Source organism: Eptesicus fuscus, chromosome 8 (genome assembly GCF_027574615.1).
Source record: "Eptesicus fuscus isolate TK198812 chromosome 8, DD_ASM_mEF_20220401, whole genome shotgun sequence".
In the NCBI taxonomy this organism is placed as follows: domain Eukaryota; kingdom Metazoa; phylum Chordata; class Mammalia; order Chiroptera; family Vespertilionidae; genus Eptesicus; species Eptesicus fuscus.
The window spans coordinates 92,562,819-92,575,514 of NC_072480.1; the positions used below are offsets into that span (position 1 = coordinate 92,562,819).

The 12,696-nt window shown below is 36.2% G+C and overlaps 1 protein-coding gene across 6 annotated transcripts in view; it reads left to right on the forward strand.

Annotated features, from left to right (window-relative positions):
• PCM1 (pericentriolar material 1) overlaps positions 1–12,696 on the forward strand; it is an 85,989-nt gene that overhangs the window by 40,394 nt on the left and 32,899 nt on the right. For all 6 annotated transcript variants that reach the window (XM_028152625.2, XM_028152623.2, XM_054720105.1 and 3 more), the window contains 8 exons: positions 125–265; positions 991–1,181; positions 2,262–2,465; positions 5,120–5,339; positions 5,447–5,592; positions 6,099–6,289; positions 7,759–7,930; positions 9,835–10,190. In XM_028152625.2, the coding sequence (XP_028008426.2) occupies positions 125–265; positions 991–1,181; positions 2,262–2,465; positions 5,120–5,339; positions 5,447–5,592; positions 6,099–6,289; positions 7,759–7,930; positions 9,835–10,190 (1,621 nt within the window). The remainder of the gene's footprint in view (positions 1–124; positions 266–990; positions 1,182–2,261; positions 2,466–5,119; positions 5,340–5,446; positions 5,593–6,098; positions 6,290–7,758; positions 7,931–9,834; positions 10,191–12,696) is intronic.

A 12,696-nucleotide genomic window follows, 5' to 3' on the forward strand; every position in this document is an offset into this window, starting at 1 on the left:
TTGAGGTCTGATAACAACAAATTAAATATGTCACTAGAACCCTAGAGGGGTAGTAAAATACCTGTTTTTATGAAATTAACATAATTGCTTTAATTTCTCATAATGTTTCTAATCCTTTTTTTAGCTGACAACCACTAGTACAGGTAATTGTCCCACAAAAAAATATATGCCAGCTGTTACTTCAACCCCAACCGTTAATGAAAATGAAACCAATGCAAGCAAATCTGTTTTTGAGCCTGACGATTCTTCAGTAGTAAATAATGAGGTATTGTATAATGTACCCTGTTGTTCTTGAGTCTTAAGTCACATATTGTTTTAAAACTTATTTTCCAAGTACAGTTGAATACAATATTATATTAGTTTCAGGTGTATAACATAGTTTATTAGACATTTATATACCTTATGAAGAAATCACCCTGGTAAGTCTAGTACCCATCTGTCACCATACATAGTTGTTACAGCATTATTGACTATATATTCCCCATGCTGTATAAGTCACAACTTAAGGAGGAAACAATACCTGTGAAACATGTTTTTAAATGTAGCCTGTTTGTGTCTTTTAGTTTGGGGAGGAAATTTTTCTTTTTCAAAAAGTGATTAGGTTAGGATCTCTTCAAAATAGTCTTGATCTTTATTAGCAAATATTTGGTAGAATTATATGTAAAGGATAGTTGCAACAAATAGCAATAATTTCAGTTAGAAAGACCTATCCTTTGGTATTTTCTTTCATTTATATGTGATTTGTAGGAAACAACTTTTTCTAAATAGTTTGTATTTGGGTGCTATTTGTTTTCTTTAAGAATTAATGATTGCCTAATTTTTCTTATTTATCATTAACATTATTTTTAACCTTCATGAATATTTCAGTGTAAAAAGAATAGAGTGAGAATAGAAGTATTTGTTGGTATTGACAATAGTATTAGCCTGTTGTCCTTTAAGGGGAAGAGAAATCCAATTACTTTACCTTTGCTCTAATTTTTAAATTAATAGCTATGGTCAGAAATGCGAAGACATGAAATTTTAAGGGAAGAGCTGCGACAGAGAAGAAAGCAGCTTGAAGCTCTGATGGCTGAACATCAGAGGAGGCAAGGTATAGCTGAAACTGTATCTCCAGTGGCTGTTTCACTGAGAAGTGATGGATCTGAAAACCTGTGCACTCCTCAACAAAGTAGAACAGACAAGTAAGAGTTGTTTAAATCACTTTTTAAACATCTACCTGCGGCTTGTAGGATAGGCAACCTTGTTTCCTTCTGCGTCACAGTACAAATTTGTTGTGGCAGTGAGGATAGTATTTAAGTATCCACCTTTGTGCCTCAGTTTCACTAAGTTGAGTTACTTTCTGTTCAAAGTTCTCATAGGATCAACTTTTTTTAAAATTACTAAGACTCTTAATCAAATGGTGGTCTAGATTTTCTTGAGTGTATGACCTTTATTTTCTTAGTTAAGTTTTAAGCATATAAAAAGAAAACTTAGTCAATTACTATCTGAATAGTAGTGTTCAGATCTAAAATTTGGAGTTCAAATGTGTTGTGACTTTACATTTTGATATTTTCAGATGGCATTTCTGGAACATTGCACCAAGCCTAACTCTTCTTCCTCTTAGAAGAACTTTTTTTATTCGTGGAGTCCCCATACATATTTAGTGATCAAACTACATCTTTAATATTTTATTCCATTCTGAATTACCACACATTTATACTTCAAGTTCTTTGGATAGCTTTGATAAGCATCTAGATTTTAGAGTATAGGTTCTAGAATTGTAGTACCCAATATGACAGTCACTAGATAGAGTATAGAGGTAACTAAGTTAAAATTAAATATAATAAACATTTTCTTAATTACGTCAGCCATATTTTAAGTGTTCATTGGTTATATGTACCTAGTGGCAACTGTGTTGGACAGCACAGATATAGATCATCACTACTGTTCAGAGAATGGTATTGGACAAGAATGGTATTGATCTAGAAAACTGTCACTCAAGGAAAGGAAAGTTGAGGAAGGTTTAGTTTAGGAAAAAATATTCAGAGGATATGATTACTGTTTTAATTGGAAGAATTGTTTTATGGAAGGCAGAGGAAATATATTCCATATGTAATTTAGAATACTACTCATACCATAGTTACTAAGATTAAATGAGATTTTATATACACACACACACACGTGCATCTACATATATATTTGGTAGTGTCTGGCACATGGTGGTAAAGTATTTAGCTCATCTCCAGAATGATCTCTTGGTTTTTTTGTCTCTTAATCTCTAGAACAATGGCAACTTGGGGAGGTTCTACCCAGTGTGCACTAGATGAAGAAGGAGATGAAGATGGTTACCTTTCTGAAGGAGTTGTTCGGACAGATGAAGAGGAGGAAGAAGAAGAGCAAGATGCCAGTTCCAATGATAACTTTTCTCTGTATTCTCCTAACAGCATGAATCATAACTCTTACAGTGTAAAGGAAACTAAAAATAGGTTAGTTTCTGTTTTAATTCTTCGCTTGATTTGAAGAGTTTCAGGTTTTTCTGACACCAAGAAATTCTTTGATTCCCTGAACCGACGGGGGATCCTACAGTATAGTTCAGTTCTGACACTTAACTAGTTGGAGTTAGAGCAGACTCCACAAGTTAAGGTGTTCAGTCCGCCAAGACTGCTGTCACTTCTGATGCCAGTCATAAGTCCCCAGGGAACCGACCTTTCTGTCTGACATGGCTACTAATTTGGGGGTTCCCACAACCCCTCTTCAGGTTTCGTAATTTGCTAAAACAACTCACAGAACTTAGGAAAATGCTTACATGTATTGGTTTATTATGAAGGATACAACTCAGGAACAGCCAAATGGAAGAGATTTATAGGGCAAGGTTTGAGGGATGGGGTTGCAGAGCTTCATTGCCCTCTCTGGATGCACCACCCTCTCTGCACTCCAGTGTGTTCACCAATCCAGAAGCTCAGCTAACCAGTGCTTTGTTTAGTGGTTTAATGGAGGCTTCATTTCACAGGCTTAGTTGATTAAATCCTTGGCTATAGACAATCCAGCTTAATCTCTGGCCCCTCCTCTATCGTCCTTGGAGTTTGGGAAATAGGGCTGAAAGTTCCAACTTCTCTAGTCGCCTGGCTGGTTTTTCTGGCCATCAGGTCCCCTCATGAAGCTACCTCGGGCCTGCCAAGAGGTATTAGCAGAAACTCAGAGATGCTGGAAAGGGGCACTTTATGAAAAACACAGGATACTCAGGGAATGCCAAGAGTTATAGAAGCTCTGCTGGAAACCTGGGAAAAATATTTTTTAATAGAATTTATTGGGAGTTTTATGTGTATAATTCTTTTTTGAATTTTTATTTTTTAAATATTTATTAAATTGATTGGGGTGACATTGGTCAACATGAACATACAGGTTTTAGGTATGGATTTCTATGTTACAAAATCTGTATCTTGATCATGTGCCCACCATCCAAAGTCAAATCTTCTCCTGTCACCTTATATTAGGACCCCTTTCCTTCTCTCTCTCTATCCCTTCCCTCTGGTGATCACCACACTGCTGTTCGTGTTCACGAGTTTCAGTTTTATCTCCCACATGATTGAAATCATATCGTTCTTAGCTTTTTCTAACTGACTCATTTCACTTAGCATAATGTTATCAAGGTCTATCCATGTTGTTGCAAATGGCAGTATTTCATCATTTTGCTTGAATAATATTCCATTGTGTATATGTACCATGTCTTCTTTGTCCATTCTTCTATTGAGGGACACTTTGGTTGTTTCTATGTCTTGGCCACCGTGAATGATGATGCAGTGAACATAGGGGTGCATATATCTTTGTGAATACATGATTTCGAGTTTTTCGGGTATATACCCAGGAGAGGGATTGCTTGGTCGTATGGTAGCTCTATTTGTATAATTCTGTAATATATTATCTGTATATTGTATTGTGTATTCACCACTCCATGTCAAGTCTCCTTCCATCACCATTTATGCTCCCTATACTTTCTTCTACCTCACCCAAACCCCCTTTCCCTCTGGTAATCACCATGCTGTTGTCTGTGTCTATGAGGTCTTCTTTCTTCTTTCTTCTTTCTTCTTCTTCTTTCTCTCACCTTTCAGAAACTACATATATATTTTTTTTGTTAATCCTCACCCAAGGCTATTTTTCCATTGATTTTTTAGAGAGAGTAGAAGGGTCGGGGAGAGACAGAGAAACATTTGTGTGAGAGAGACAAATGGATTAGTTGCCTCCTGCACAGAGAGACACGTCGATTGATTGCCTCTCACAGGGCCCCAACCATGGCTGGGGATTGAGCCTGCAAACAAGTACATGCCCTTGACTGGAATTGAACCTGGGACTCCTTAGTCCTAGGGCCAATGCTCTATCCACTGTGCCTAACTGGCTAGGGCTCAAAATATATTTTTTATTATACCACAAGAGTGTTGCTGAGATATATTCCAGCTACACTGGATCAGTATTCATAAGCTTTGATTTTTGCTCTTTTGGGGGAGGTTAGCAAACATTTAAAAATCAGAGCCTAGCTGGTTTGACTCAGTGGATAGATCGTCGGCCTGTGGACTGAAAGGTCCCGGGTTCGATTCTGGTCAAGGGCACATGCCTGGGTTGCGGGCTCAATCCCCAGTAGGGGGCATGCAGGAGGTAGCTCATCATTGGTGTTTCTCACTCCTTCTTCCTTCCTCTCTGAAATCAATAAAAATATATTAAAAAAATAAATAAAAAATAAAAATCATAGAGAGTGAAAAAAGTCTGTACAAAGATACTCATTATATTGTTATTTACAATAGTGAGAAATGTTTGATGAGTAAAAGATGAAGTAATTCCACCTGATGTTGTAATGTGGCTAAGCTTATAACATGAAGAATGGAAAAATGCTTGTGATATATTTTTATTTTGCAATATACAGAATTAATATGGACACTTCTGTTTAAGACATAAGTGAAAAACACTGGAAAAGACTAAAATAATGATAATTGTATAAGGCTAAAAACCTAGAATCTTTATCCCCTTTATTTTTCATGCTTTTTGTGTTCTTTAACTTAAAAAGAGAATACTGGCCTGTGGTTTGTTGCCAGATTTTAAAAACGAAATAATTATATATGATGACCTAATGCTTTAAATCTTGTATTAGATGGAAGAATAATCGCCGTTTTCCAGAAGATGGAAATTGTCGTCCATTAGCCAAGACAAGACAACAGAATATCAGCATGCAACGTCAGGAAAACCTTCGTTGGGTGTCAGAACTCTCGTATGTAGAAGAGAAAGAACAATGGCAAGAACAAATTAATCAGCTAAAGAAACAGCTTGATTTCAGTGTCAATATTTGTCAGACTTTGATGCAAGACCAGCAGGTAAAGTTCACTATGAAAGTAAAAAATTTTTTATCTTGTTTTTGAAGCAGTCCACACTTTTCTCAAGTCATTAGTAAAATATTATGAAATTTTTTTTTTTCCCATAGGCTCTATCTTGTCTGCTCCAAACTCTCCTCACAGGTCCCTACAGTGTTATGCCCAGCAATGTTGCATCTCCTCAAGTGCACCTTATAATGCACCAGTTGAACCAGTGCTACACTCAGCTGACATGGCAACAGAATAATGTACAAAGGTAATCAGTTTCTTGGAAATAGTGAAGCTCTACAGTAAGTGCTAAAGCTGAGCAGTGGTATTGCAGTTATCTTCTGGGACAAAGGGCATGAGCCAAATTATATATGCAAATATTCTCTGTCACCTGAGAATTTCATAAGCAGTGATTTGTGCAATATTCACCTTTAATATTGTTTATAAAATTTTTGTCTTTTGTTTATAAAATTTTATACACTTACATTAGGTGAATTATATGGTGTGTAACATACCTCAGTAAAGCAGCAGACAAGGAAAAGAGTTTCTTATAATTATATCTACTACCTAATAGATATGCTAAGTGCAGTTTTTGATCCTAAGGCTGTTAATTGAATTAAGCCTGCAGGACAAGCAAATATTTGTTGTAGTGAATATCAGAGTAGTCAGTCAGTTTTGCATGAATCACTTCTTACACATATTCGTTCTGAATGTACTGTAAGTAGATGTTAATATAACTGATTTTTAAATTACCATCTTTTTAAATTTTTATAGATTGAAACAAATGCTAAATGAACTTATGCGCCAACAAAATCAGCATCCAGAAAAACCTGGAAGCAAGAAAAGGGGCAGTAATGCACCACACCCTCCTTCTCCCAGTTTATTTTGTCCTTTCAGCTTTCCAACACAGCCTGTAAATCTGTTTAACCTACCTGGGTTTACTAATTTTTCATCATTTGCACCAGGTAAGTGACTGAAAACCTAATGGAAAAATAAGAACAAAAGCGTCTGAGAGTATTGTTTGTCCGTTGCATGGATATTTATCAGTCTCTTTTGGACTGGTGGGAAATACTTGCAAAGAAAGTTAGAAACTCTTCTCTACTTTGATTCTTTATAGTGAAAATTTAAGTTTATTATGGTTGCTAATGGAATTAAGTAAACAATTATGAATTATTGCTAAGTCTTATATCTTTGAGTTATTTAACAACTATTAAGGAGAAAGGGAATTGATGTATCCAGTGGCTACTGTACATCAGACACTGTGTAAAGCATAGAGTAAAGATGAATAACAGTGTTCTTGTAGAGGAGCTTCACGTCTCGGCAGGGAGATATACTGCTAGGCTAAAGGTGAGTGCTTAGTTTAGGCTTACATTTCATTTTATTCAGCTTAGGCTTTTATTCAGACGTTTTTTTCTGCACACATTATGTGCCAGACACTATATACTAGTAAATGACTGGATTCAAAGATGGTTAAAACTAATGCTTTAATGAATTTTAAGTCTAGTGAGGAAGCTAAGAATGTTAATAAATGCCTAGTGCAGTACCGCAGATACAAATGAGGTGAGTGACCTACTCTTACTTGGGGCAATAGATCATCAGGAAATGTATTTTTTTCCAGAAAAATATGTTATTTAAGCTAAAAAATGAATAGAAGTTATTTCCAGGGAGTAAAAGGGAAAGAAAGGGCTTTCTAATCAATGGAACCACTTAGAGTTACAAAGCAATGGAACAGTATATCACTTAGGGAATTTAGAGGTCAGTAAGTATGGCTACTGTTTAGGGCCATGCCAGGTAAGAGTAATTGATATGGCTGGAGAGCAGCACAGGCCTTTTGTGTCTGTTTCCTCATGGGTAACATAAAGATTACATCTATTTTATAGTGTTGTTTTAAGCATTGAATGAAAGGACATGCAGAGTAGAGTCTGCATGCAGAATAGAGTCTGACACCCTGTAATAATTTGATGTTAGGTACTCTTATTCTTACCTTTTAAGGGGATGTGATCATTTTTATTTTTTTTTATCACTAATGCTGAAACAGAGTGGGCTGAGCTATAAACTGTGATTTAATAAAAGACTTAGTTTTTTTTTAATGAACAATTTCTTGTTTTGGTAAATCTGAATGGCACATTTAATTAAAACTGTCTCGCCCTAGCCAGTTTGGCTCAGTGGATAGAGCGTCAGCCTGAGGGCTGAAGGGTCCCAGGTTCGATTCTGGCCAAGGGCACATGCCTGGGTTGCAGGCTTGATCCCCAATGTGGGGCATGCAGGAGGCAGCCCATCAATGATTCTTTCTCATCATTGATGTTTCTGTCTTTCTCTCTCTACCTCTTCCTTCCTCTCTGAAAAAGAAAAAAAAAAAACCAAAAACTGTCTTATTTCATATTAAGGCTAAAGGTACTTTATTGTCATCTTACCCATTGCTTTTATTTACTAGGTATGAATTTCAGCCCTTTATTTTCTTCTAATTGTGGAGATTTTTCTCAGAATATTTCTACACCCACTGAACAACAGCAACCATTAGCCCAGAATTCTTCAGGGAAAACAGAATACATGGCCTTTCCAAAACCTTTTGAAAGCAATTCTTCTATTGGAGCAGAAAAACAAAGGTAACTCAATTGCAAACATAATTCATTATGTTTAATAGATCACATTAATCTCTTTTTTTATTACACTTAATTATATATAATTTGAAAACACAGTTAGGGAGTATGTTTGTGATTGTTTGTCCTGGTAGTGTTGGGATTATGAAACTTTGACCTCTCACCAGATGTGTCTCAGGCATATACCTGCCCTGGTACAAGAGCAGTTCAGAGTTTTGATCAGGGTGTCCTATGAGATTCATTTTGAAAGGATAAGACCTTACCCATACAGTATCTTTTGGGCTTGATTTGATATCTGTCTTTAAGTTCACAGATTTCAGTAAAAACTAATATTAATTACTAGAGGATAGTTGTAAAGTGATGGCACTTTTGATTCAGCTAAGAATGAGTTCCTAAGGCTTATCCAAATGTAATGTTGAGTACTGTTTTATTATAGAGACAACTTTAGACAAGAAAGTTGTAGTGATATATAGTATCACTTCAACTAGGAGTCCTATGATTGACCTCTCTGACTTTGCTTTTCTTAGCTGTACTAACCGTTTTTTTCCATTAAACCTCATGGTGCTTTATAAAAGAGTCTAACAGTGTTCAGTTGTCTTTCAGAAATGATGGCTGAGTGAATCTCCGTAATAAGCAATAAACATTTTTTCAAAGCTTTAGTGAATAGCCTATCTTCTGTAAAGTTCCTCCTTTCTGTAAAGTTCCTACTTCATTATTATCCATATTTTATATATAACTGGTGGTAAAAAAGGATGGCTATGGATATCTAATAAGGTTTTAGATATTTGACCTACTTCAGATTATACCTAATCTCCTCCCCAAAATCTCAACTAGTATAGGTTGCCTGAATTGAATGGCTGGAGATAATAAGAGGTCAGGTGGAACATTATAATCTTGAGCTAGGGTTAGAAAACTTTTCCTGTAAAGGGCTAGGTAGTAAATATTACTGTGCCTTTCGTACCGATTCATCTCTGCCACTTTTGTACAAAAGCAGCCATAACAGTATGTAAACACATGAGTGGCTGTGTTACAACAACACTTTATGGGCACTGAAACGTAAATTTCATATACTAATAATTGTCACAAACTTTACTCCTTTGATTTTATTTTTTCAACCATGTATGAATATAAACATCATATTAGCTCTCAGGCCATACAAAGAAACAGCAGACTCAATTTGGCCTGTAATCTACAGTGTCTCCCAAATTACGCTTTTAGGACTGGAACACTGTTGTTTATGTCAGGTTCTGTGATAAAAGGTTTTGGACATCTCACCGTGATCCCTTTTAAGATATTTTATAAATTACATTGCCGTATTAAAAATTCTGAGGAATCCTGTTTAACTTTGTTTTGACTCTTTTTTTTTTTCAAATTAGATGACCAGTGAATACCTATTAAAATATTAAGGATGCCAGTGTTTAGCAGGTAAAATTTGAAAATGACACTGGACCAATAGAACTAAACTATACTTGATGTGTGGAGAAAGAAATTACTAGTTGCATGGCCATTGTTTTTACCAAATTCTGGTTCTAGTTGAACTACTGTAAGTGACACAGATCCATGTATGTTTCATACCCTCTGCTTCAGCTCTTCCTCCAAGTTTTTTGTGTTTTCCTTATATGTCCCATCCTTTCTTGAGTTTCTTTTGTAGTCTTTTCTGTTATGAATGCTAGATCTTTGGTTTGGGACTTTTGCTAGTGAGAAGGGTTTAATATTAAAGTTAGATAATTTAGAACACTAAACTGTAAAATATTTATATACTTAATGCATATTTTGTGAAAATATTTTTATAGTCTTTTGACTATTTACTGAAATCTAGTAAACTATAAGTTAAGTACTATATCTGGAGTTTTTTATAAACACAGAAACTGTCATTGTACCCTCTAAAAGCTTATTTTCTTTGGTGTAAGGAATCAAAAGCAGCCTGCAGAGGAGGTGGAAGACAGTAGGACACCATGGTTATATGACCAAGAAGGTGAAGTAGAAAAACCATTCAAGACTGGATTTGCAGTGTCTGTGGAGAAAACTACAAATAGTAATTGCAAAGATCAGTTAGATACCAGCATGAGAAGACGCCAGTTTGATGAAGAATCCTTAGAAAGCTTTAGCAGCATGCCTGATCCAGTAGATCCAACCACAGTAACAAAAACATTTAAGACGAGAAAAGCATCTGCACAGGCCAGCCTGGCATCTAAAGACAAAACTCCCAAATCAAAGAGTAAGAAGAGGCATTCTGCTCAGCTGAAAAGCAGAATTAAAAATAGTGGTAAGTATTTAAATTTGTTGAATATTGATCAGTGTGAATGTTGGCAGCTTTATTCTGGCATATTTAATTTCAGTATGGTTAGATGGGTGGGCACTGTTCTAGATATAAACATTGCATTTCTTCTTTTTTTTGGTTCTTATATTTCTTATATATGTGTTTACTGTGAACTTAGAAGATTTTTTTTTTCCAAATCTTGTAGGTTATTTAAAAGTTGCTAAAGTCCAAGTTTTACTGTTATATTTTAATATTACATCTTGTCCTACATTCAGCACTTAATCATGCTTCTGGTTAGGTCCTTGATTTGATTTATTGCAATCTTTGAATACCATATAGATGAAACTGCTTTTAAAACAAGTTTGCTCTTAGCCTTCCTGAACCTTAGTTAATAAGGTTTAACATTAACCCATATTTTATTGAATCTTGCCATTGAATATCACATAAACGTTCTCTTTATAGTGTTAACTACATGTCACTTTAAATTTCTTTTCTGTGATTTTAAACATTTTTCTATGATTTTTAAATAATTTAATGAAGGGTACACTCGGTCTGGGGAGGGACCTGAAAGTGCGTTCCTAATGAGCTCCCATGTGTTGCCAGTAGTGGCCTGTGGACTACACTCTGAGTGTCAGGGTCTGACAGGATCCTTAGTAAACGTGGCCATGTCTGCCTACCCCTCGAAATACTGGTGTGTTTGTGTTTTCGAAACCACTTTATTCTGAGGAATTACGCTTTTTATATATGCAGTGCAGCTTTTTTACTTCAAGGCAAAGATTAACATTCTGATCTACATGCTCTCTTTTCTCATATTTAAGTGTAAAAATACCTGCCAAAATATGTGTTCACATTTGATCAAGACCCATCTGTAAGGCACCCTCACAAAAATAAAAGACTTAATAGCACAACCAAACTAATATGTAACAAAATCAAGTGAGTCATCTAAGTTCTTGGTATTCAAACTGTGAGTTATGGAGAGCAGATGGCATCATTAGAAGCTTATTACAAACGCAGACTCTTGGCCCCTCTTGATACCAACTGAATGGATACGCATTGTTTTTCAATGTGCATGTTAGCAAGATTTGGATGTCTTAATATGTATAGATATACATAAAATCTGAGAAACACTGAGCTAGGCCATAATTTATGTTGCTTTTGTTCTCTTGATGGCACAGGAATAACCATGATCTCTTAGAAAAAATAATGCTTACTCTGTTGTAAAGGAAGTGGTAAGGGAGGTGGAGTGGATGGAGAGAAGATTGGAAAGCATTCCAAACAAGAAAGTGTAGAGTCAGAACAAAGCTGGAAGGAGAAATGAGAGGAACTGGGGTAGGAGTAGGAGATGACAAACACACCAGTGTGGTGGGACTTGGTTGCTGTCTTAAGAGATGTAGTACAGACAGTTGTGCTGTCCCAGATTTACTAGACTGAACTGTGTGGATGTTTTTTGCAAATGTTGAAGTCTTACAGAAGTGGCATGCTAAATCTTTGTTTAACTTTGTTTCCTGTGATGTAGTACATTTTAATCTTTACAAACTCTTTATATGTAAAGATGCATTTTACTGTATGTGAAATAAGATTTTACAAATTATGTGATGATTATCTTTTAACCTTTTGCACTCGGATGTCGAGTGTGACTCGACATGGTTAGCATTAGAATAAAGGAATCGAGAAAAAAGCAAGCGAGTGCAAAGGGTTAAACTTCAATTCACATTCACACTTAGTGAGTTGAACATGATTTCTTGCCTTGCTGGATGTTATCAAACCTATCATTTGGTTACCAGACCCATAATTTGGTTACAGTCCACCAGGCCCATTTTCTCTTTTGATATGATTAGAGAGAATAGGAGCATATATTTTAGATATTCCTCTTTTTTTTCTGGGAATATTGGGTAGAATTGTTAATGTGCTGACTTCTGGGTTCTGTCCATCCCTGAATCTTTTAATTTCTTCCCTTCTCCCCCTCCTATGACTCATTAATGAAGATTTAGATGAAATAGATGTTAAGCATTAGGCACGGCCTGTAAAGAAACAGCCCTTTTTAGATTCAGAGAATTTATTACTTATATAAATAGAGAAAGGAGAAGTAGCTAAAGGTGCCAGCTCCCTATGTCATTTATTCCACACACCATAAGGGCAACACTGAAAAAGGGCTAGATGACAAGTATCACATACATGAGTGGTAGATACCTATTGCTGAGGAGCCAATGCTTACGCTGTAGCCAAGCCACTCTGTAGAATGGAGTTGTGCCCGTGGGGTAGCAGAAAGGTGTCATGTCATCAGAATCAGGGAGAAGATGGAAAACGCTCAACAGTTTTCGAGGGGAAAGGGGGAGGCGAGTGAAAATGGCCACATAGCAGCTTCTCACAAGCCTCCCGTACTCTTGTGTTCCATGTTCCAAGAGGATTATTATAAGGCCTTCAGCCAAGCCTTAGAGTCAGCTGCAGTTCAGTACTTTCCTGTGAGGCTTTTGTGGACACATGCAGGGTCCCCACGGTGCCATGGCTGAGC